This window comes from Cervus elaphus, chromosome 20, assembly GCF_910594005.1.
Source record: "Cervus elaphus chromosome 20, mCerEla1.1, whole genome shotgun sequence".
Taxonomy (NCBI): domain Eukaryota; kingdom Metazoa; phylum Chordata; class Mammalia; order Artiodactyla; family Cervidae; genus Cervus; species Cervus elaphus.
In genome coordinates this window covers 101,537,514-101,561,536 of record NC_057834.1, presented here as the reverse complement: position 1 = coordinate 101,561,536, position 24,023 = coordinate 101,537,514, and the positions used below count along the sequence as shown (strand labels likewise).

At 38.5% G+C, this 24,023-nt stretch overlaps 1 protein-coding gene across 7 annotated transcripts in view; it reads left to right on the top strand.

The window, feature by feature from the left end:
- Window positions 1-24,023, top strand: part of RAVER2 (ribonucleoprotein, PTB binding 2) — a 139,826-nt gene that overhangs the window by 59,719 nt on the left and 56,084 nt on the right. For 5 of the 7 annotated variants that reach the window (XM_043878824.1, XM_043878822.1, XM_043878820.1 and 2 more), the window contains exon 6: window positions 22,979-23,064. In XM_043878824.1, the coding sequence (XP_043734759.1) occupies window positions 22,979-23,064 (86 nt within the window). The remainder of the gene's footprint in view (window positions 1-22,978; window positions 23,065-24,023) is intronic. The other 2 variants (XM_043878825.1, XM_043878821.1) reach the window with 1 other exon arrangement.

Genomic DNA, 24,023 nt, shown 5'->3' with positions numbered 1-24,023 from the left:
ATAAGGTAATATTTAACATACTACATTGTTACAGCTCATTTTAGCAAAGGATGTGATACTTTTCTATGTAATATTTTTGGCAGAATTACTTTGTTGTAAAGTGCTAAAGATCAGTTTCCTCTGTGCTGTTATCTTTTTTATTCAATTGTGAAATTGTTTTACTTTGTTGAAAATGATGAAAACAATATCATTTTCTTAGTATTGCGGAAATTGTTATAATACTGGCATGCATTAAATATCTGTCTATTTAGTATTCATTGGAGGAGTTTATTTGCCTTTTGAAATGCATAGCTGTACATACACAAAATGTATACTTTATCATTAGGAAATGAATGCCTGTATTCAACATTAAGCTTTAGATTACAAATGTTTAGATTAAATGTATTTATTCTGTTTCAGCTCCAACTGGTCTAACGCCAACTAGCATACTACAATTCTATTGTAGCACTAACTACCTAGAGTTAGCACGGATGCTATGAGTGAGGGCTTAAGTCCCCAACAGGTCTGCCCTTACTTTAGACACTAGCCACACTACAGAGGTCTCCAGGCCTGTTCTGGCTAACTCACTTCAAATTTGGGGGTTCCTGTGACACCGCAGGTTCAATAATGTGTTCAGTTCAGTTCAGTTGCTCAGTTGTGTCCAACTCTTTGCAACCCCATGGATTGCAGCACGCCAGGCTTCCCTGTCCATCACCAGCTCCCAGACCTTGCCCAAATTTATGTCCATCGAGTTGGTGATGCTATCCAACCGTCTTATCCTCTGTCGTCTTCTCCTCCTGCCTTCAATCTTTCCCAGCATCAGGATCTTCTCCAATGAGTCTATAGACTCCCATAACTTAGGCGAGCACTGTACTTACAATTACAATTTTGTTACAAAAGGATGTAACTCAGAAACAGCATAATTAAGAGACTTAGGGCCGTGGCTCATAGGTCCTAACTGCAGAGCTTTTATGCTCTTTCCCCGTAGGATCAGAGCACATTTGCCTCCCAGCACACCAGTGTATTAGTTAACCAGAGATCTCTACTGAACTAGCTTCAGTGTCTAGAGGTTTTATGGGGGTTTTATATGTAGGCATGACTGGCCATGTTATTGAACTCTTACCTGCGGTTCTCTTCCTCTTCCTGGAGGTCAGGAGGCTAGGCTAATACTTACCTTGGAGAGACAGCAGTCCTGAAGAGAGATCTTAGTTCCCTACTCAGGAATTGAACCTAGGAAACCTAAATGAAAACCAGGATTCCTAGCCATCAGGCCACCAGGAGCTAGGGGCTCGAGGCAAAATGACCCTGTCTCTTTCCCCCATTTGAAAGCAAGAGTGTTTCAAGGAGGCAAAAACTCTTAAAAACAGGTATAAAATTTATTATTAGAGTTACAGCACAATGTATGGGAGAGCACATGGAGAAATAGTGTATTTAAGACATAAACAAGGCAGAAATACACACCCAGTGAGGAGTGCAGTGAAGACGTGATTTAAATCACGTAGAACATTGTTTCCCGGTCTTTGTTTACATTTGGCCAATTATTATTTTTTCTTAATTAATTAATTTTAATTGGAGGCTAATTACTTTACAGTATTGTAGTGGTTTTTGCCATACATTAACATGAATCAGCCATGGGTGTACATGTGTTCCCCATCCTGAACCCCCCTCCCACCTCCCTCCCCATCCCATCCCTCAGGGCATCCCAGTGCACCAGCCCTGAGCACCCTGTCTCATGCATCGAACCTAGACTGGCGATCTGTTTCACATATGATAATATACATGTTTCAGTGCTGTTCTCTCAAGTCATCCCACCCTCGCCTTCTCCCAAAAAGAGTCCAAAAGACTGTTCTTTACATCTGTGTCTCTTGCTGTCTCGCAAATAGGGTCATTGTTACCATCTTTTAAATTCCATACATATGCGTTAGTATACTGTATTGGTGTTTTTCTTTCTGACTTACTTCACTCTGTATAATGGGCTACAGTTTCATCCACCTCATTAGAACTGATTCAAGTGCATTCTTTTTAATGGCTGAGTAATATTCCATTGTGTGTATGTACCACAGCTTTCTTATTCATTTGTCTGCTGATGGACATCTAGGTTGCTTCCATGTCCTGGCTATTGTAAACAGTGCTGTGATGAACATTGGGGTACACGTGTCTCTTTAAGTTCTGGTTTCCTCAGTGTGTATGCCCAGCAGTGGGATTGCTGGGTCATATGGCAGTCCTAGTTCCAGTTTTTTAAGCAATCTCCACACTGTTCTCCATAGTGGCTGTACTAGCTTGCATTCCCACCAACAGTGTAAGAGGGTTCCCTTTTCTCCACACCCTCTTCAGCATTTATTGTTTGTAGACTTTTGGATAGCAGCCATTCTGACTGGCATGAGATGGTACCTCACTGTGGTTTTGATTTGCATTTCTCTAATAATGAGTGATGTTGAGCATCTTTTCATGTGTTTGTTAGCCATCTGTGTCTTCTTTAGAGAAATGCCTGTTTAGTTCTTTGGCCCATTTTATGATTGGGTCATTTATTTTTCTGGAATTGAGCTGCAGGAGCTGTTTTTATAGTTTTGAGATTAATTCTTTGTCAGTTGCTTCGTTTGCTATTATTTTCTCCCATTCTGAAGACTGTCTTTTCACCTTGTTTATAGTTTCCTTTGTAGTGCAAAAGCTTTTAAGTTTAATTAGGTCCCATTTGTTTAGTTTTGCTTTTATTTTCATTACTCTGGGAAGTGGGTCATAGAGGATCATGCTGTGATTTATGTCAGTGTTTTGCATATGTTTTCCTCTAGGAGTTTTATAGTTTCTGGTCTTATGTTTAGATCTTTAATCCATTTTGAGTTTATTTTTGTGTCTGGTGATAGAAAGTATTCTAGTTTCATTCTTTTACAAGTGGTTGACCAGTTTTCCCAGCACCATTTGTTAAAGGGATTGTCTTTTCTCCATTGTATATTCTTGCCTTCTTTGTCAAAGCTAAGGTGTTCATCGGTGCATGGATTTATCTCTGGGCTTTCTATTTTGTTCCATTGATCTATATTTCTGTCTTTGTGCCAGTACCATACTGTCTTGATGACTGTAGCTTTGTAGTATAGTCTGAAGTCAGGCAGGTTGATTCCTTCAGTTCCATTCTTCTTAAAATTGCTTTGGCTATTCGAGGTTTCAGTTCAGTTCAGTTCAGTTCAGTTGCTCAGTCGTGTCTGACTCTTTGCAACCCCATGAATCACAGCACGCCAGGCCTCCCTGTCCATAGCAAACTCCCAGAGTTTACTCAAACTCATGCCCATCGAGTTGGTAATGCCATCCAGCCATCTCATCCTCTGTCATCCCCTTCTCCTCCTGCCCCCAATCCCTCCCAGCATCAGGGTCTTTTCCAGTGAGTCAACTCTTCGCATGAGGTGGCCAAAGTACTGGAGTTTCAGCTTCAGCATCAGTCCTTCCTGGCCAATTATCTTGTTTCTTTCTTCACACCTGACTGATCCTTGGACCCCCACCCCAGATGTGTGAGCAACATTTTGATAAGATGGATCCTACCACAGAGGCCTATGGGTGCATGTCCACAGTTATTATGGGGTGAGGCCCCCTCCCTTTCTGACCCCCTGAGAAGCCTTCCTGCACACATGCAGACAGGGAAGTCTTCCTTCACCTCAGGCACCTTCTCTCTCTGCTTTAGCCGAACTCAGCCTGTGCCACTATCTTTGTCCTTGGAGTGTCTGGTAAGAAGAAGGCTTGAATTTTACTCTACTTGACAAACACCAGCTGTTCATCTAGGGGCCCATCTATCTCCTTCCTCAATATCACATGGCTCAAAGCCCCCATTCTCTAATCATGTTAGGTCTTTCAGGTATGACCGGTCCCCATTCTGAAGCCATGTAGGGGCCTACCCTGAGTCACCTCATTCATTAATATAACAAAAACACTCCTATCCCCTGGGAAGTTCCAAGGGTTTGAGTTTCCCCTCCAGGAACCAAAGACAAAGACCAGTTAAATTCTTTATTATACCAACAATGTTCGTATTAAGTACTTCATATAATCATCAATTATTTATTTACAAGAAGTATCTTCAGAGGTGTCCAGCTCAGCCTATTATGCAGTCAAATATCCCTCCTACAATTTTTTTTTCAGAATTAGATGACTTTCAGTTAAGTCGCACAATCGTGTCTGACTCTTTGCGACCCCATGGACTGCAGCACGCCAGGCCTCCCTATCCATCACCAACTCCCAGAGTTTACTCAAGCTTATGTCCATTGAGTTGGTGATTCCATCCAACCATCTCATCCTCTGTCATCCCCTTCTCCTGCCTTCAATCTTTCCCAGCATCAGGGTCTTTTCAAATGAGTCAGTTCTTCACATCAGGTGGCCAAAGTATTGGAGTTTCAGGTTCAGCATCAGTCCTTCCAATGAATACTCAGGACTGATTTCCTTTAGGATGGACTGGTTGGATCTCCTTGCAGTCCCTGGGACTCTCAAGAGTCTTCTCCAGCATCACAGTTCAAAAGCATCAATTCTTTGGCACTCAGCTTTCTTTATAGTCCAAGTCTCACATCCATACATGACTACTGGAAAAACCATAGCTTTGACTAGATGGACCTTTGTTTGCAAAGTAATGTATCTGCTTTTTAATATGGTGTCTTGGTTGGTCATAAATTTTCTTCCAAGGAGCAAGTGTCTTTTAATTTCATGGCTGCAGTCACCATCTGCAGTGATTTTGGAGCCCCCCAAAATAAAGTCTGTCACTGTTTCCATTGTTTCCCCATCTATTTGCCATGAAGTGATGGCACTGGATGCTATGATCTTAGTTTTCTGAATGTTGAGTTTTAAGCCAGCTTTTTCACTCTCCTCTTTCATCAAGAGGCTCTTTATTTCTGCTTTGCTTTCTGCCACAAGGGTGGTGTCATCTGCATATCTTGAGATTATTGATATTTCTCCCTGCAATCTTGATTCCAGCTTGTGTTTCATCCTGCCCAGCGTATCACATGATATACTATGCATATAAGTTAAATAAGCAGGGTGAAAATATACAGCTTATGGTGACTGCAGCCATGAAATAAAAAGATGCTTACTCCTTCGAAGAAAAGTTACGATCAACCTAGACACCATATTAAAAAGCAGATACATTACTTTGCCAACAAAGTTACGTCTAGTCAAGGCTATGGTTTTCCAGTAATCATGTATGGATGTGAGACTTGGACTGCAAGGAAAGCTGAGCACCAAAGAACTGATGCTCTTGAACTGTGGCGTTGGAGAAGACTCTTGAGAGTCCCTTGGACTGCAAGGAGATCCAACCAGTCCATCCTAAAGGTAGTCCTGAATATACATTGGAAGGACTGATGCTGAGGCTGAACCTCCAATTCTTTGGCCACCTGATGTGAAGAAACTGACTCATTGGAAAAGACCCTGATGCTGGGAAAGATTGAAGGCAGGAGGAGAAAGGGACGACAGAGGATGAGATGGTTGGATGGCATCACCAACTCAATGGACATGAGTTTGAGTAAACTCCGGGAGTTGGTGATGGACAGGGAGGCCTGGTGTGCTGCATGGGGTCACAAAGAGTCAGACAAGACTGAGCAACTGAACTGAACTGAACTGATGTACTCCTTTCCCGATTTGAAACCAGTTGTTGTTCCATGTGCAGTTATAACTGTTGCTTCCTGACCTGCGTACAGATTTCTCAGGAGGCAGGTAAGGTGGTCTGGTATTCCCATCTCTTTCAGAATTTTCCACAGTTTCTTGTGATCCACACAGTCAAAGGCTTTGGCATAGTCAATGAGGCAGAAGTAGATGTTTTTCTGGAATGCTCTTGCTTTTTCCATGATCCAACGGATGTTGGCAGTTTGATCTCTGGTTCCTCTGCCTTTTCTAAATCCAGCTTGAACATCTGGAAGTTCATGGTTCAAGTACTGTTGAAGCCTGGCTTGGAGAATTTTCAGCATTACTTTACTAGCATGTAAGATGAGCTCAGTTGTGTGGTAGTCTGAGCATTCTTTGGCATTGCCTTTCTTTGGGATTGGAATGAAAACTGACCTTTTCTAGTCCTGTGGCCACTGCTGAGTTTTCCACATTTGCTGACATATTGAGTGCAGCACTTCCATAGCATCATCTTTTAGGATTTGAAATAGCTCAACTGGATTCCATCACCTCCACTAACTTTGTTTGTAGTGATGCTTCCTAAAGCCCACTTGACTTCACATTCCAGGATGTCCAGCTCTAGGTGAGTGATCATGCCATCTGGGTTGTGAAGACCTTTTTTATGTAGTTATTCTGTGTATTCTTGCCCCCTCTTCTTAATATCTTCTGCTTCTGTTAGGGCCATACCATTTCTGTCCTTTATTGTGCCCACCTTTGCATGAAATGTTCCCTTGGTATTTCGAATTTTCTTGAGATCTCTAGTCTTTCCCATTCTGTTCTTTTCCTGTATTTCTTTGCATTGATCACTGAGGAGGGCTTTCTTATCTCTCCTTACTATCAAATGGGTATCTTTTCTTTTCTCCTTTGACTTTCACTTCTTTTCTCAGCTGTTCGTAAGGCCTACTTGGACAACCATTTTTCCTTTTTTTATTTCTTTTTCTTGGGTATAGTCTTGATCCCTGCCTCCTGTATAATGTCATGAACCTCCGTCCATAGTTCTTCAGGCACTCTGTCTATTAGATCTAATCCCTTGAATCAGTTTCTCATTTCCACTGTATAATCGTAAGGAATTTGATTTAGGTCATACCTGAATGGCCTAGTGGTTTTCCCTGCTTTCTTCAATTGAAGTCTGAATTTGACAACAAGGGGTTCATGATCTGAGCCATAGTCAGCTCCCAGTCTTGTTTTTGCTGACTGTATAGAGCTTCTCCACCTGTGACTGCAAAGAATATAATCAATCTGATTTCGGTATTGACCATCTGGTGATGTCCATATGTAGAGTCTTCCTGTGTGTTGCTGGAAGAGGGTGTTTGCTATGACCAGTGTGTTCTCTTGGCAAAACTCTGTTAGCCTTTGCCCTGCTTCATTCTGTATTCCAAGGCCAAATTTGCCCATTGTTCCAGGTGTTTCTTGACTTCCTACTTTTGCATTCCACTCCCCTGTAATGAAAATGACAGCTTTTTGGGGTATTAGTTCTAGAAGGTCTTCTAGGTTTTTATAAAACCATTCAACTTCAGCTTCTTCAGCATTACTGGTTGGGGCATAAACTTGGATTACTGTGATGCTGAATGGTTTACCTTGAAAAGGAGCAGAGATCATTCTGTTGTTTTTGAGATTGCATCCAAGTACTGCATTTTGGACTCTCTTGTTGACTATGATGGCTACTCTATTTCTTCTAAGGGATTCTTGCCCACTGTAGTAGATAAAATGGTCATCTGAGTTAAATGAGACTTTAAAGGTAAAGCTTTAACCTCCTGCAGTTTTAATGGTATAGAGATATCCTTTGTATGTCTTGACTACTCAAAGCATAAGCAGCTCATTATTTGCAAGGCAACTATTCCCTGGTTTGACAAGTTTAATTACTAAGTTTTTTCTTTTATTAGATGGTAATTTTTAGCTTTTAGCTGCTTATTCTAGTTCTTCCTATGAAGAAACATAAAATAAATCTATCCTTCTTCCATAGGAATAGCCTTCTAATGTTTGGAGATAACTATCAGGAAACTGTAGTCATCTTTGATTTTCTTTGTTTTCTGTTCTTCAGACCAGTGGTCTCCTTTTGTTTATTTTTTGTTTATACATTCTATCAGTAAAGTGTATTTTAGTGGAACCCCAATATATACAGTTTATGTATCACTTATGTGTCAATTACATAAATGCACCTTTGTCAACCCATATATTAAGAATTGAGAAAACTAAATATTTATACACTGTAAGATGAAAATATAAACAGCAGTCTCTTTTTAAATAAGAACCATCTTATTTATTTTAATTTTACTTTTTTCTTCAAGTATAGTTGATTTACAGTGTTGTGTTAGTTTCAGGTAGATAGCAAAGTGATTCAGTTATGCATGTGTATCTATTTCTTTCAGATTCTTTTCCCTTAGGTTATTACAAAATATTGAGTATAGTTTGCTTTATACACCTCTTCTACTCTTCATAAACTATAGTTCTGTTCTTGACTTTCCATAGCAGGTCATAGGATATGCTCTCCAGAGCCCCCAGCAAGTTTTCCTCTCCTAGATAGGTTATCTGGGTTGCCCTGCAGAATGGCATACACAGACAAATTTATCCTGTCGATTGGTTCTAATCACCACAGAATGCAGTGGGATTTCCTTCCTGTCCTCATTATATTTCTATTAATACAGTCCAAGATTGCATCAGTGTTTAAAGACGTATATTACACTTGTGGGTCTATTAGAAAGTAATAGTTCACACCTGGGCTATCTTTAGTAACTTCTCCCCAAAATTATTTTTTTTCTCTTCTTTTTATCTAAGGATATGTATTCTCCCCCTCTGCTTTTCTCCTCAGGTTAGTATATGACCATATGAGATTATACTTTTTCACCTCAGTGCTACTTTTACAATGTTAAGAAGGATATTTCAGTATTACACTGATAACTTCTGCTTTATTTAGAATGGGAAGGGAAGAGGGTTAAATACCTTACTTGAACACATGCAGAGCTTCTGAAGAATGTGTGGAAAGTTTGTTGCTGTTCAGGAAACAAAAACTGTCTTGTTAATCAGTAAGTTTCATTTGTTTTTTCCTTATTGTGTTTATTACTGTATCTTAACTATATTCCTTATTATAGCATAAACTCTTCACAGAGGCCTCTGAGCAAACTAAAATAGTTACAAAGGGTCATAATTCTCAGAGATTATCCTTATATTATAGGATACATATATATACAAGTGTGCCTCATTTTATTGTGCTTCACAGATACTGTGTTTTTTTTTTAAAATTGAAGGTTTGTGGCAACACTGCTTTGTCAGATGATGGTTTGCATTTTAAAACTGAGGTGTATATATATTGTTTTATATATGTAGCATAAACCTAACTTTTTTATATGTACCAGGAAACAAAGAAAAATTGTGTGACTTACTTTACTGCGGTAATCACTTTATTGGAGTGACCTGGAACCAAATCTTCAATGTCTCTGAAGTCTGCCTATGTGATATATTTATATTTAAACCCTTGTCTTACTTCTTGCTCATTGTATCATTTTTTTTTTCCAAGTAAATGACACATATTTACTTGTTTATTGCCTTTTCTTCCACTAGAACACAGAAGGCTCCATAAAGGCAAAGATTTATCTGTTTTGTTCCTCTCCGGTACCTAGAACAGACCTGCTATTTAGAGTAAAAAGTACTTAAATATTGTCTACTGATTAAACTCCTTCCTTTACGTCTCTGTTGTATGACTTATACATACCTGGTTATATATGATCTAGTCTGTAAATTTTCAACTACCTTTCTTGTCTGCCTTCTTTTCTGTCTAATCTAATCTGTGCATAACCATCAGGTTGATTTTCCTCCCACACCCACTTTATGTTACTTGAACCATACTGATCTTTTCTTTTCAATCTAGACCTTTGAACTACCTTAAAAAAATGCAGTATAATGTAAATATTGTAACTTACAGTCTAAATTGTAGTTTTAGCAGCTTTCAGTTCAGTTCAGTTGCTCAGTTCTGTCCGACTCTTTGCGATCCCATGGACTGCAACACATCAGCCTTCCCTGTCCATCACCAACTCCTGGAGCTTACTCAAATTCATGTCCATCGAGTCAGTGATGCCATCTAACCATCTCGTCCTCTGTCATTCCCCTCTCCTCCTGCCTTCAATCTTTCCCAGCATCAGGGTCTTTTCTAATTAGTCAGTTCTTCACATCAGGTGGCCAGAGTCTTGGAGCTTCAGCTTTAGCATCAGTCCTTCCAGTGAATATTCAGGACTGATCTCCTTTAGGATGGACTGGTTGGATCTCCTTGCAGTCCAAGGAACTCTCAAGAGTCTTCTCCAACATCACAGTTCAAAAGCATCAATTCTTCAGCGCTCAGCCTTCTTTATAGTCCAGCTCTCACATCCATACATGACTACTGGAAAAACCATAGCTTAAACTAGATGGACTTTTGTTGGCAAAGTAATATCTCTGCTTTTTAATACACTGTCTAAGTTTGTCATAGCTTTTCTTCCAAGGGGCAAGCGTCTTTTAATTTCTTGGCTGCAGTTACCATCTGCAGTGATTTTGGAGCCCAAGAAAATAAAGTCTGTCACTGTTTCCTTGTTTCCCTGTTTGCCATGAAGTGATTGGACTAGATGCCATGATCTTAGTTTTTTGAATGTTGAGTTTTAAGCCACCTTTTTCACTCTCCTCTCGCTTTCACCATGCTTTACTGAAGTATAATTGAGGCACAGTCATCTGCACATATTTAAATTGTACAAATTGGTAAGCTTTGCTATTTATATGACCCATGAAACTATCATCATACTCAAAATGATGAAGATATTCATTACTCTCAAAACTTTCCTTTTGCCTCTTTGTAACTCACCCTTTTCCTCATCCCCAGGAAACTACTGATTTGCTTCCTGTCACTAAAGTTTAAATTTTCTAGAAGTTTATATAAATGGAGTCAAACAGTATGTACTGTATGACTTCTTTCCCTAAGCTTATTATTTTGAGATTCATCCATGTTGTTTCATGTTATCATTAGTTTTTTCCCTTTTTAACGCTGAGCAGTATTCTCTTCCACAATTTGCACTTTCATTGATTTGTTGAACATTGAGTTATTTCCTGTTTGGGGTCATTACAGATAAAATTGCTCTGGACATTTGCTTTTATTTCTTTATTTGGCTGCACTGGGTTTTAGTTGTGGCACATGAGATTTTCAATCTTTGTTGCAGCATGCAGGATCTTTAGTTGTGGCACATGGGACCTAGTTCCCTGATCAGGATAGATCCTGGGCCCTCTGCATTGGGAGTAGAGTCTTAACCGCTGGACTACCAAGGAAGTCCCCCACCTGTTTTCTAATGTGTTTTCTGACAAATTTACATTCTTACCGTCAGTGTCCAGGGCTGTAGTTCACTCGATGTCCTCACCAACATTTGACATACTGACCCTTTAATTTTAGTCTTTCTGTTTGGTTTATATCTTATGTGGTTTTAATTTGAATATCCCTTTTGCCAAATGGTTTTGAACATCTTTTAATGTACTAGTTTGTCATCTTTGTATCGCCTTAGTTAATATATCTTTTGAAATATTTTGTATATTTTAAAATTAAGCTGTTTATCTTCTTAAGTTATTAGGGTTCTTTATTCTAGATACAAGTCCTTTATTGGATATATTTGGGTTTGCAGCCACTCTGTAGATTGTCCTTTTATTTTCTTAATATCTTTTGAAGAACAAAATTTCTTATTTTGACAATGTCCTGTTTATTATTTTTTTATTTTATAATTCTTATTTCTTATGTCATGTTTAAAAAATCTTTGCCAAATTCGAGATAACAAAAATGTCCTTTTGTGTTTTCTTCAAGAAGTTTTATAATTTTACCTCTTAAGTTTAGGTTTATAAATGATTTCAAGTTAATTGTTATTTACAATATGAGGTAAAGGTCCAGGTTAATATTTTTTTATAGTTGTTCCAGCATAATTTGTTAAAAAAGATTATCCTTTTTCATTGAATTTCTTGACACTTTTTTCAAAAATCTATGACTGTATATATAGGGCTCTGTCTCTGGACCCCCTATTCTATTCCATTGATCTAAATGTCTGTATTTATACCAATGCTGCATTGTCTTGATAGTTTTATAGTAAGTCCTGAAAACAGTAAGTATAAGTGCTCCAACTCTATTCCTTCTCTATTTGTTTTGTCTATCCTAGGTCCTTTGTATGTGCATATAAATTTTAGAATCAGCTATCAATTTGTGTGAAAAATGTCTGCTGGGAATTTGGAATTGTGTTGAATCTGTATGCTGATTTGTGCAAAATTGACGACAATTTGCCATAAATATATCTCTCCATTTATTAGGGTCTTCTTTTGTTTTATCAACAATGTTTTGTAGTTTTCAGGGTGTAAACCTGACACACATTTTTTCAGGTTTATCCTTAGCAGTTCATATTCCTTGATACTATTTTTTATTGTAATTTTGAGGCAGAAGTCACATAACATGAAATTAATCATTTTAAAGTCAATAGTTCAGTGACATTTGGTACATTCATAGCGTTGTGTATCACAAACTCTGCCTAACTTTCAAAACATTTTCATTACCTCAAAATAAAATCTGTACCCACTAAACAGTTATTGCCCTATTTTCCCTCTGCCTAGGCCCTGGCAACAGCCCATCTGCTTTCTTTTTTTTTTTTTTAATTTTTTTATTAGTTGGAGGCTAATTACTTCACAACATTTCAGTGGGTTTTGTCATACATTGATATGAATCAGCCATAGATTTACACGTATTCCCCATCCCGATCCCCCCTCCCACCTCCCTCTCCACCCGATTCCTCTGGGTCTTCCCAGTGCACCAGGCCCGAGCACTTGTCTCATGCATCCCACCTGGGCTGGTGATCTGTTTCACCATAGATAGTATACATGCTGTTCTTTTGAAATATCCCACCCTCACATTCTCCCACAGAGTTCAAAAGTCTGTTCTGTACTTCTGTGTCTCTTTTTCTGTTTTGCATATAGGGTTATCGTTACCATCTTTCTAAATTCCATATATATGTGTTAGTATGCTGTAATGTTCTTTATCTTTCTGGCTTACTTCACTCTGTATAATGGGCTCCAGTTTCATCCATCTCATTAGGACTGATTCAAATGAATTCTTTTTGACGGCTGAGTAATATTCCATGGTGTATATGTACCGCAGCTTCCTTATCCATTCATCTGCTGATGGGCATCTAGGTTGCTTCCATGTCCTGGCTATTATAAACAGTGCTGCGATGAACATTGGGGTGCACGTGTCTCTTTCAGATCTGGTTTCCTCAGTGTGTATGCCCAGAAGTGGGATTGCTGGGTCATATGGCAGTTCTATTTCCAGTTTTCTAAGGAATCTCCACACTGTTTTCCATAGTGGCTGTACTAGTTTGCATTCCCACCAACAGTGTAAGAGGGTTCCCTTTTCTCCACACCCTCTCCAGCATTTATTGTTTGTAGACTTTTGGATAGCAGCCATCCTGACTGGCGTGTAAATGTACCTCATTGTGGTTTTGATTTGCATTTCTCTAATAATGAGTGATGTTGAGCATCTTTTCATGTGTTTGTTAGCCATCTGTATGTCTTCTTTGGAGAAATGTCTGTTTAGTTCTCTGGCCTATTTTTTGATTGGGTTATTTATTTTTCTGGAATTGAGCTTCAGGAGTTGCTTGTATATTTTTGAGATTAATCCTTTGTCTGTTTCTTCATTTGCTATTATTTTCTCCCAATCTGACGGCTGTCTTTTCACCTTACTTATAGTTTCCTTTGTAGCGCAAAAGCTTTTAAGTTTCATTAGATCCCATTTGTTTAGTTTTGCTTTTATTTCCAACATTCTGGGAGGTGGGTCATAGAGGATCTTGCTGTGATTTATGTCGGAGAGTGTTTTGCCTATGTTCTCCTCTAGGAGTTTTATAGTTTCTGGTCTTACATTTAGATCTTTAATCCATTTTGAGTTTATTTTTGTGTATGGTGTTAGAAAGTGTTCTAGTTTCATTCTTTTACAAGTGGTTGACCAGTTTTTCCCAGCACCACTTGTTAAAGAGGTTGTCTTTTTTCCATTGTATATCCTTGCCTCCTTTGTCAAAGATAAGGTGTCCATAGGTTCGTGGATTTATCTCTGGGCTTTCTATTCTGTTCCATTGATCTATATTTCTGTCTTTGTGCCAGTACCATACTGTCTTGATGACTGTGGCTTTGTAGTATAGTCTGAAGTCAGGCAGGTTGATTCCTCCAGTTCCATTCTTCTTTCTCAAGATTACTTTGGCTATTCAAGGTTTTTTGTATTTCCATACAAATTGTGAAATTATTTGTTCTAGTTCTGTGAAAAATACCATTGGTAGCTTGATAGGGATTGCATTGAATCTGTAGATTGCTTTGGGTAGAATAGCCATTTTGACAATATTGATTCTTCCAATCCATGAACCCGGTATGTTTCTCCATCTGTTTGTGTCCTCTTTGATTTCTTTCATCAGTGTTTTATAGTTTTCTATGTATAGGTCTTTTGTTTCTTTAGGTAGATATACTCCTAAGTATTTTATTCTTTTTTTGCAATGGTGAATGGTATTGTTTCCTTAATTTCTCTTTCTGTTTTTTCATTGTTAGTATATAGGAATGCAAGGGATTTCTGTGTGTTAATATTATATCCTGCAACTTTACTATATTCATTGATTAGTTCTAGTAATTTTCTGGTAGAGTCTTTAGGGTTTTCTCTGTAGAGGATCATGTCATCTGCAAACAGTGAGAGTTTCACTTCTTCTTTTCCTATCTGGATTCCTTTTACTTCTTTTTCTGCTCTGATTGCTGTGGCCAAAACTTCCAACACTATGTTGAATAGTAGTGGTGAGAGTGGGCACCCTTGTCTTGTTCCTGATTTCAGGGGAAATGCTTTCAATTTTTCACCATTGAGGGTGATGCTTGCTGTGGGTTTGTCATATATAGCTTTTATTATGTTGAGGTATGTTCCTTCTATTCCTGCTTTTTGGAGAGTTTTAATCATAAATGAGTGTTGAATTTTGTCAAAGGCTTTCTCTGCATCTATTGAGATAATCATATGGTTTTTATCTTTCAATTTGTTAATGTGGTGTATTACATTGATTGATTTGTGGATATTGAAGAATCCTTGCATTCCTGGGATAAAGCCCACTTGGTCGTGGTGTATGATTTTTTTAATATGTTGTTGGATTCTGTTTGCTAGAATTTCGTTAAGGATTTTTGCATCTATGTTCATCAGTGATATTGGCCTGTAGTTTTCTTTTTTTGTGGCATCTTTGTCTGGTTTTGGAATTAGGGTGATGGTGGCCTCATAGAATGAGTTTGGAAGTTTACCTTCTTCTGCAATTTTCTGGAAGAGTTTGAGTAAGATAGGTGTTAGCTCTTCTCTAAATTTTTGGTAGAATTCAGCTGTGAAGCCATCTGGTCCTGGGCTTTTGTTTGCTGGAAGATTTTTGATTACAGTTTTGATTTCCTTGCCTGTGATGGGTCTGTTAAGATCTTCTATTTCTTCCTGGTTCAGTTTTGGAAAGTTATACTTTTCTAAGCATTTGTCCATTTCATCCAAGTTGTCCATTTTATTGGCATAGAGCTGCTGGTAGTAGTCTCTTATGATCCTTTGTATTTCAGTGTTGTCTGTTGTGATCTCTCCATTTTCATTTCTAATTTTGTTAATTTGGTTCTTCTGTCTTTGCTTCTTAATGAATCTTGCTAATGGTTTGTCAATTTTGTTAATTTTTTCAAAAAACCAGCTTTTAGCTTTGTTGATTTTTGCTATGGTCTCTTTAGTTTCTATTGCATTTATTTCTGCCTTAATTTTTAAGATTTCTTTCCTTCTGCTAACCCTGGGGTTCTTCATTTCTTCCTTCTCTAATTGCTTTAGGTGTAGAGTTAGGTTATTTATTTGGCTTTTTTCTTGTTTCTTGATGTAAGCCTGTAATGCTATGAACCTTCCCCTTAGTACTGCTTTTACAGTGTCTCATAGGTTTTGGGTTGTTGTGTTTTCATTTTCATTCATTTCTATACATATTTTGATTTCTTTTTTGATTTCTTCTATGATTTGTTGGTTATTCAGAAGCGTGTTATTTAGCCTCCATATGTTTGAATTTTTAACAATTTTTTTCCTGTAATTGAGATCTAATCTTACTGCACTGTGGTCAGAAAAGATGACTGGAATGATTTCAATTTTTTTGAATTTTCCAAGACCAGATTTATGGCCCAGGATGTGATCTATTCTGGAGAAGGTTCCGTGTGCACTTGAGAAAAAGGTGAAGTTGATTGTTTTGGGGTGAAATGTCCTATAGATATCAATTAGGTCTAGCTGGTCCATTGTGTCATTTAAAGTTTGTGTTTCCTTGTTAATTTCCTGTGTAGTTGATCTATCCATAGTTGTGAGTGGGGTATTAAAGTCTCCCACTATTATTGTGTTACTATTAATTTCCTCTTTCATACTCGTTAGTGTTTGCCGTACATATTGCGGTGCTCCTATGTTGGGTGCATATATATTTATAATTGTTATATCTTCTTCTTGGATTGATCCTTTGATCATTATGTAGTGTCCTTCTTTGTCTCTTTTCACAGCCTTTATTTGAAAGTCTATTTTATCTGATATTAGTATTGCGACTCCTGCTTTCTTTTGGTCTCCATTTGCATGAAATATTTTTTTCCAGCCCTTCACTTTTAGTCTGTATGTGTCTCTTGTTTTGAGGTGGGTCTCTTGTAGACAGCATATATAGGGGTCTTGTTTTTGTATCCATTCAGTCAGTCTTTGTCTTTTGGTTGGGGCATTCAACCCATTTACATTTAAGGTAATTATTGATAGGTGTGGTCCCGTTGCCATTTACTTTGTTGTTTTGGGTTCACGTTTATACAACCTTTCTGCATTTCCTGTCTAGAGAAGATCCTTTAGCATTTGTTGAAGAGCTGGTTTGGTGGTGCTGAATTCTCTCAGCTTTTGCTTATCTGTAAAGTTTTTGAATTCTCCTTCATATCTGAATGAGATCCTTGCTGGATACAGTAATCTAGGTTGTAGGTTATTCTCTTTCATTACTTTCAGAACGTACTGCCATTCCCTTCTGGCCTGGAGGGTTTCTATTGATAGATCAGCTGTTATCCTTATGGGAATCCCTTTGTGTGTTATTTGTTGTTTCTCCCTTGCTGCTTTTAATATTTGTTCTTTGTGTTTGATCTTTGTTAATTTGATTAATATGTGTCTTGGGGTGTTTCGCCTTGGGTTTATCCTGTTTGGGACTCTCTGGGTTTCTTGGACTTGAGTGGCTATTTCCTTCCCCATTTTAGGGAAGTTTTCAGCTATTATCTCCTCGAGTATTTTCTCATGGCCTTTCTTTTTGTCTTCTTCTTCTGGGACTCCTATGATTCGAATGTTGGGGTGTTTCACATTGTCCCAGAGGTCCCTGAGGTTGTCCTCATTTCTTTTGATCCTTTTTTCTTTTTTCCTCTCTGCTTCATTTATTTCCACCATTTTGTCTTCTACCTCACTTATCCTATCTTCTGCCTCCGTTATTCTACTCTTGGTTCCCTCCAAAGTGTTTTTGATCTCATTCATTGCATTGTTCATTTTTAATTGACTCTTTTTTATTTCTTCTAGGTCTTTATTAAACATTTCTTGTATCTTTTCAATCTTTGTCTCCAGGCTATTTATCTGTAACTCCATTTTGTTTTCAAGATTTTGGATCATTTTTATTATCATTATTCTAAATTCTTTTTCAGGTAGATTCCCTATCTCCTCCTCTTTTGTTTGACTTGGTGGGCATTTTTCATGTTCCTTTACCTGTTGGGTATTTCTTTGCCTTTTCATCTTGTTTAGATTGCTGTGTCTGGAGTGGGCTTTCTGTATTCTGGAGGTCTGTGGTTCCTTTTTATTGTGGAGGATTTACCCAGTGGGTGGGGTTAGACGATTGGCTTGTCAAGGTTTCCTGGTTAGGGAAGCTTGCGTCAGTGTTCTGGTGCGTGGAACTTGATTTCTTCTCTTTGGAGAGCAATGGAGTGCCCAGTAATGAGTTTTGAGATGGGTCTATGTGTTAGGTGTGACCTTGGGCAGCCTGTATGTTGGCGTTCAGGGCTATGTTCCTGCGTTGCTGGAGAATTTGCGTGGTATGTCTTGCTCTAAAACTTATTGGCTCTTGGGTGGTGGTTGGTTTCAGTGTAGGTATGGAGGCTTTTGGACGGTCACTTATTACTTAAAGTTCCATGTAGTCAGGAGTTTTCTGGTGTTCTCAGGTTTTGGGCTTAAGTTTCCTGCCTCTGGATTTCAGTTTTATTCTTCCTGTAGTCTCAGGACTTCTCCAACTATACAGCACTGATAATAAAACTTCTAGGTTAATGGCGAAAAGATTCTCCCCCGTTAGGGACACCCAGAGAGGTTCACAGAGTTACATGAAGAGGAGAAAAGGGAGGAGGGAGATAGAGATGAGCAGGAGGAGAAAAAGGGGAACTCAAGAGGAGAGAGACAGATCTACGCAGCTGTCTGTTCCCATAGTGTTCTCCATATCTCAGACACCTACAAAGATTCACAGAATTGGATTGGGAAGAGAAGGGGAAAGGAGGGAATAGAGGTGTTCTGAGGCAGAAAACAGAGAGTCAAGATTGGGAGAGAATAATCTTCGGTTTAAAGATAGGGCTTCTCTTCTCTTTTTTTTTTTGTAAGGTTATAGTGTATTGAAAATGAAAATTAAGGAGTAGTAGAGGAGTACTAGAGGACTTTAAAAGAAATAAGAGAAAAAGAAAAATAGAAAATAGAAAAGAAAAAGGAAAGAAAAAAGAAAAAAAGAAAGAAAAAAAAATTTTTTTTTCCCTAATTAAAAAAATCATAAAAATGTATGAAAATGAAAGTTAAGGAGTAATGGGGGAGTAATAGGTAATTTTAAAGGAAAATAAAAGAGAAAAAATAAAAAAGAAAAAATAAAAAAAGAAAAAAAAATTTTTTTTTTCCTTACTTAGAAAAAGTTAAAAAAGTAAAAATATATCTAGGAATTTCTCTGGAGCTGTTGCGGTCAATGTGGGTTCGGCTCAGTTTCAGATAGCTCCTCGTTCCAGCTTACACTTCTCGATATCTACAGGGCCCTTCCGGTGTAGTCGGTGTTTTCTACGGGGATTTTAATCTGTTGCACCAGTCCCTTCTGAAGCGGTTCCCTTTGTTTATTTGGCTTCTGTTTGCCAGTCTCTTCAGAGCCTCATTTCCGCCCTGACACAGGCGGGCGGAGGTGGACTCTTATTTAGGTAGCTAATTCCGTCGCTCTGCGGGGAGGGGCTGGCGCCGCGGGGAGGGGCTGATGCTGCGGGGAGGGGCTGGCGCTGCCGGGAGGGGCTGGCGCTGCTTTCTCCGTCTGCGCTGCTCAGGCTCCCGGCTGTTCTATATGGAGCGCGCCCCGCGCTGCGAGAGGTTCCAGCCCTCGGGTGTTCCACAAAAGCGCGGAACGAAAAGCTGCGCCCGCTCTCGGTGCCTTCCCCGTCAGAGCGGTCCAGGCAGCGGGGGGCTTGATGGGCGCGCTATCCCCAGGTGTGGTGCGCCCACTCCCTTCCTCGGACCTAGTCTCAGTTTCCGCTGGCGCCAGTCGGGTGCGCGCGCCTTCTGCCCTCCGCGTCCCCAGCCCCAGTCCCCGCCCGCGCCGGTCGGGTGCCTGCGCCCTGTGTCTCGCCGCGACCTTCCCCTCCCCCCTGCCTCCTGCCTCCGGCGGGGCTGGGCCAGTCCGCAGCCTGCGAGCTCTTCTCTGGACTTTCTCGGTGCCTTTGTTCTGCGAACGGCCGGCAGTGTGTTCCCGCCGGTTAATTTTCTCTCTCTCTTTTGGTCTCCCACAGTTCAAGTTGGCAACTCACAGAAGCTCCCTCCGATTGTCCTCAGGGCACTCAGGCCCGGACCCTACCCCAAGCAATGCCGCCTAAGACTCCCTTCCCGGGACGGATCTCCGTCCTTAGCTCTTTTGTCTCACTTTTTATCTTTTATATTGTGTCCTACCTCCTTTCGAAGACAATGGGCTGCTTTTCTGGGCGCCTGATGACCTCAGCTAGCGATCAGAAGTTGTTTTGTGAAGTTTGCTCTGCATTCAGTTATTCTTTTGATGAATTTGTAGGAGAGAAAGTGGTCTCCCTGTCCTGCTCCTCCGCCATCTTGGCTCCTCCCTCTCCATCTGCTTTCTGTCTTTACACTTTGGTTTATTCCAGATGTTTCATATAAACAAAAGTCACTGTGTATCTGTCTGCTTTCACTTAGCATGATGTTTTTGAGCGCTGTAATCTATATGTGAGTTCTTCATTCCTTTTTGTGGCTGACTGATACTCCATTGTATGCATGTGTCACAGTTTGTTTATTCATTCATCATTGATGGACCATTTGAGTTGTTTTCACCTTTTGACTATCATGAAGAGTGTTGTCTATGAATGTTCATGTACAAGTATTTGAACATCTGTTTTCAGTTCTTTTGAGGTTATATGCCTAGAGCTAAAATTGGTGGATCTTATGCTTATTCTCTGTTTAACTTGTTGAGGACCTGGCAAGCTGTCTCCACAGTGGCTGCACGATTTTACATTTCCAAAGCAGTGTACGAGGGTTTCAGTTTCTCCATGTCTTCATAGACTTTTGTTACTTTCTGCTTTTATTATTTCAGCCATCCAAATAGGAATAAACTGGAAACTCATCATAGTTTTGATTTGAGTTTTCCTAATGACTGGTTATGTTGAGCATCTTTTCTTGTGCTTATTGTCTGTTTTTATGTCGTCTTTGGAGAAATGCTTAACCAAGTTCTTTGCCTATTTTTAAACAGAGTTGTGTTTCTTTTTGTTGCTGCATTCTTTATATATTCTTGATACTATTTTAAATAGTTTTACATTCTAAATTTTGATTTCCTATTGCTTGTTGCTAGCATATGCAAGTACAGCTGATATTGTATATTTATCTTGTATCATGCAGACTTGCTTTTTAGTTCTAGGAGATTTTGCCCTTAGGATTTTCTGTATAGACTATCATGTCATCTACAAGAAGTTTTACTTCTTCCTTTACAGTATATATACCTTTTATTTTTTCTTGCTTTACTAAAGTTGATAGAAATCTCAGGAAAATTTGTGCATTGAACTTTTGAGAGTGGACATCCTTGCCTTCTTCCTGACCTTACAGAGAAAGCATTCATTCTTTTATTATTAAGCATTATCTTAGCTATATTTTTTAATTTACAAATTTTTTCTCCAAGCTGGGAACTTATTCCTATATTGCTGAGAAATTTTATCATCATAATTTCTGGAATTTATCTACTGCTTTTCTCCATTTGTTGATATCATCAGTGTGGCCTTTTTATTTTTGGTCTGTTATCATGATGAATTATGCACACTCAATTGCTCAGTTTTGTCTGACTCTTTGTGACACCATGGACAGATCAAACCCCACCTAGGCTTGATTCCTGGGTCGGGAAAATCCCCTGGAGAAGGAAATGGCAACCCACTCCAATATTTTGCCTGGAAAATCCCATGGATAGAGGAGCCTGGTGGGCTACAGTCCATGAGGTTGCAGAGTTTGACATGATTGAACAACTAAAGAGCAACAGCAGGCTATCAATTATTGAGGGGAGGAAGAGCCTGAATGGGAGACCTAGGCAAGATCTGAGGGTAAAGACAGCTAGATGTGAGACTGTGAACATTTTCAGAGCATTTTACATCTGGCTGTTACTGTTTTAAACTGGGAAATACTATATTCACTAAAAGCTGTGAAAAAATTTTTAATGTTTTTTAACAAAATGCAGTGACTGAAAAATGAGGGGAAGAGGTATTGAAACCTCTTATCAAAGTTGTGAATTTGTCTCCTTTTCTTTTCAGTTCTAGAAATTTTTGCTTTATGTATTTTGAAGCTTTGTTAGGTCCACAGACATGACTGTTGCATCCCTTTGATCCCTTTCTACTTATGAAATGACCATCACTACCACTCTTTTTTAATAAACAGTATTTTCCTTCATTAGCAACTTACTCTGATGATCCTAATTTTCCCATCACCTATCAGGAAACTGGTTTATTCTAATGAAAGTACTTTCTAATGTACTTCCTGAAAGGCAAGTTATGACCAACCTAGATAGCATATTAAAAAGCAGAAACATTACTTTGCCAACAAAGGTCCATCTAGTCAAGGCTGTGGTTTTTCCAGTGGTCATGTATGGATGTGAGAGTTGGACTGTGAAGAAAGCTGAGCGCTGAAGAATTGATGCTTTTGAACTGTGGTGTTGGAGAAGACTCTTGAGAGTCCCTTGAACTACAAGGAGATCCAACCTGTCCATCGTAGAGGAGATCAGTCCTGGGTGTTCATTGGAAGGACTAATGCTGAAGCTGAAACTCCCGTACTTTGGCCACCTCATGTGAAGAATTGACTCATTGGAAAAGACCCTGATGCTGGGAGGGATCGGGGGCAGGAGGAGAAGGGGACGACAGAGGATGAGAGGCTGGGTGGCATCACTGACTCGATGAACATGAGTTTGAGTGGACTCTGGGAGTTGGTGATGGACAGGGAGGCCTGGCGTCCTACAATTCATGGAGTCGCAAAGAGTCGGACACGACTAAGTAACTGAACTGAATGGTCAGTTTTCCAAAGATGTAATGATCTGCCTCAATAAGTAACAAAAATTTGAAACAAAGTTTTTAAATCATAGAGTGAATTTGTGGTGATGTTATATATAAATTTCAAATATGTTTCATCATTGGATTACATGCTTTTCGAAGTACTTTCTAAGCTTGACCTTCTATAATTCTAATTAATTGTATATTATGACTACTTACATCTAATAATTAGATGAAATTGCTTCATATTATTTTTTATCTCATGAGTCTTTTTGTCTGTATATTGTCTATTCTTAAAATGTCTCTTCCGATACATACTCTGGTATTTGTGCTCTTAGACAAACTTGATAAAAAGCATGGTTATCATTTATTTATCAACTATGTACAGTATTGTTTCTTTTTTGTTATGAAGTGTTGTTTAACTGTACCTATTAATATAATGTGTTCTCTTCTCAATTGGATTATAAGCTTTAACAACAGGATTATATATTTTCCTTCCCCTCCCATCCTGACCCTCTGCCAAAATACCCAAAAAAACTGACAGAAACACTGAGCAGATAACATGGGTTTAATTAGTATTCTATTTATTAAAAGATATAATTAGTTTTCTTGCACTAAGTGCTAAAGAGAAAGACTAGATTTGGTGTTTTACCGTTGAGACAGAAGGTATTGGAATTTTAAATTCTAGAGTTGAATGACAAGGAAAGAAGCCTGTCACTTTTGTACAATGACAAGATTAGTATATCATTGAACTTCCAGTGAATATGTTAAATGTGTTAAGTAATATTCATCTACCCTTTTTGGAGTTTGTTTCATTTTTAATTCCATATATATATCATAAAGATAAATTTTTGCTTTTATTTTCTTAAAGCAGTTCTTGGAACACCTCACAGCTTGCCGCATCTGATGAATCCATCCATCTCCCCTGCATTTTTACATTTGAATAAAGCACATCAGGTATATAAATAGCATTGAGTATTGAAACATAAAAAATTTGGAGTGAATATTTTGTTTGTTCTTAACACTTAAAGTTCTCAAGGAATTAAATGAGTATTTTGTTTTTAAATTGAGTTCTTAGTATAAGTGTACCTACATAAAAACAGAACTTAATAAGGTAATCAAAGCAGCATAGCTTATATATTTATTGATTCCTATTTGTAGGACATTAAGAAGTAAAGAGGTATATTTTGTGGTATTTTTTTTCTAGAAATAAATCAGTAGCTCAAAGCAAGTCTTATATGGTTTTAACCAAAAATTTACAGAAAGAAAAATAAATGAGCAATAACTCTATTCTTAAAACTTAATCAGGATTATGCATGAGATAGGGTGCTCAGGGCTGGTGCACTGGGATGACCCTGAGGGATGGGATGGGGAGGGAGGTGGGAGGGGGTTCAGGATGGGGAACACATGTACACCCGTGGCTGATTCATGTCAATGTATGGCAAAAACCACTACAATATTGTAATTAGCCTCCAATTAAAATAAATTAATTTAAAAAATTAGTGTTATAAAGATAATTTATATATGAGTGAGAAATATTTTTCTTACCTTTTTCAGATAAGTATTTTAAATGTCTGTGTACCTAAATATCCATAATATTGAAGATAAATATTACCTACTAATTTCAGGTGCTATTTAAGGCTATATCTATATAGAAGCATAATTACAAATCAAACCTAATATTAATATGAAATAGATGGCTGTTGTAGGTTGAGTAAATGAATGTCTGTTCCTAAACCCAACTTTTTTTTTTAATTTATTTTTTAATTGAAGGATAAATTTACAGAATTTTGTGTTTTTCTGTCATATGTTAACAAGAATCAGCCATAGGTACACCCATGTCCCCTCCCTTCCTTCTCCCTCCCCATCCCACCCTTCTAGGTTGTCACAGAGCCCTTGTATGATTTCCCTGAAAA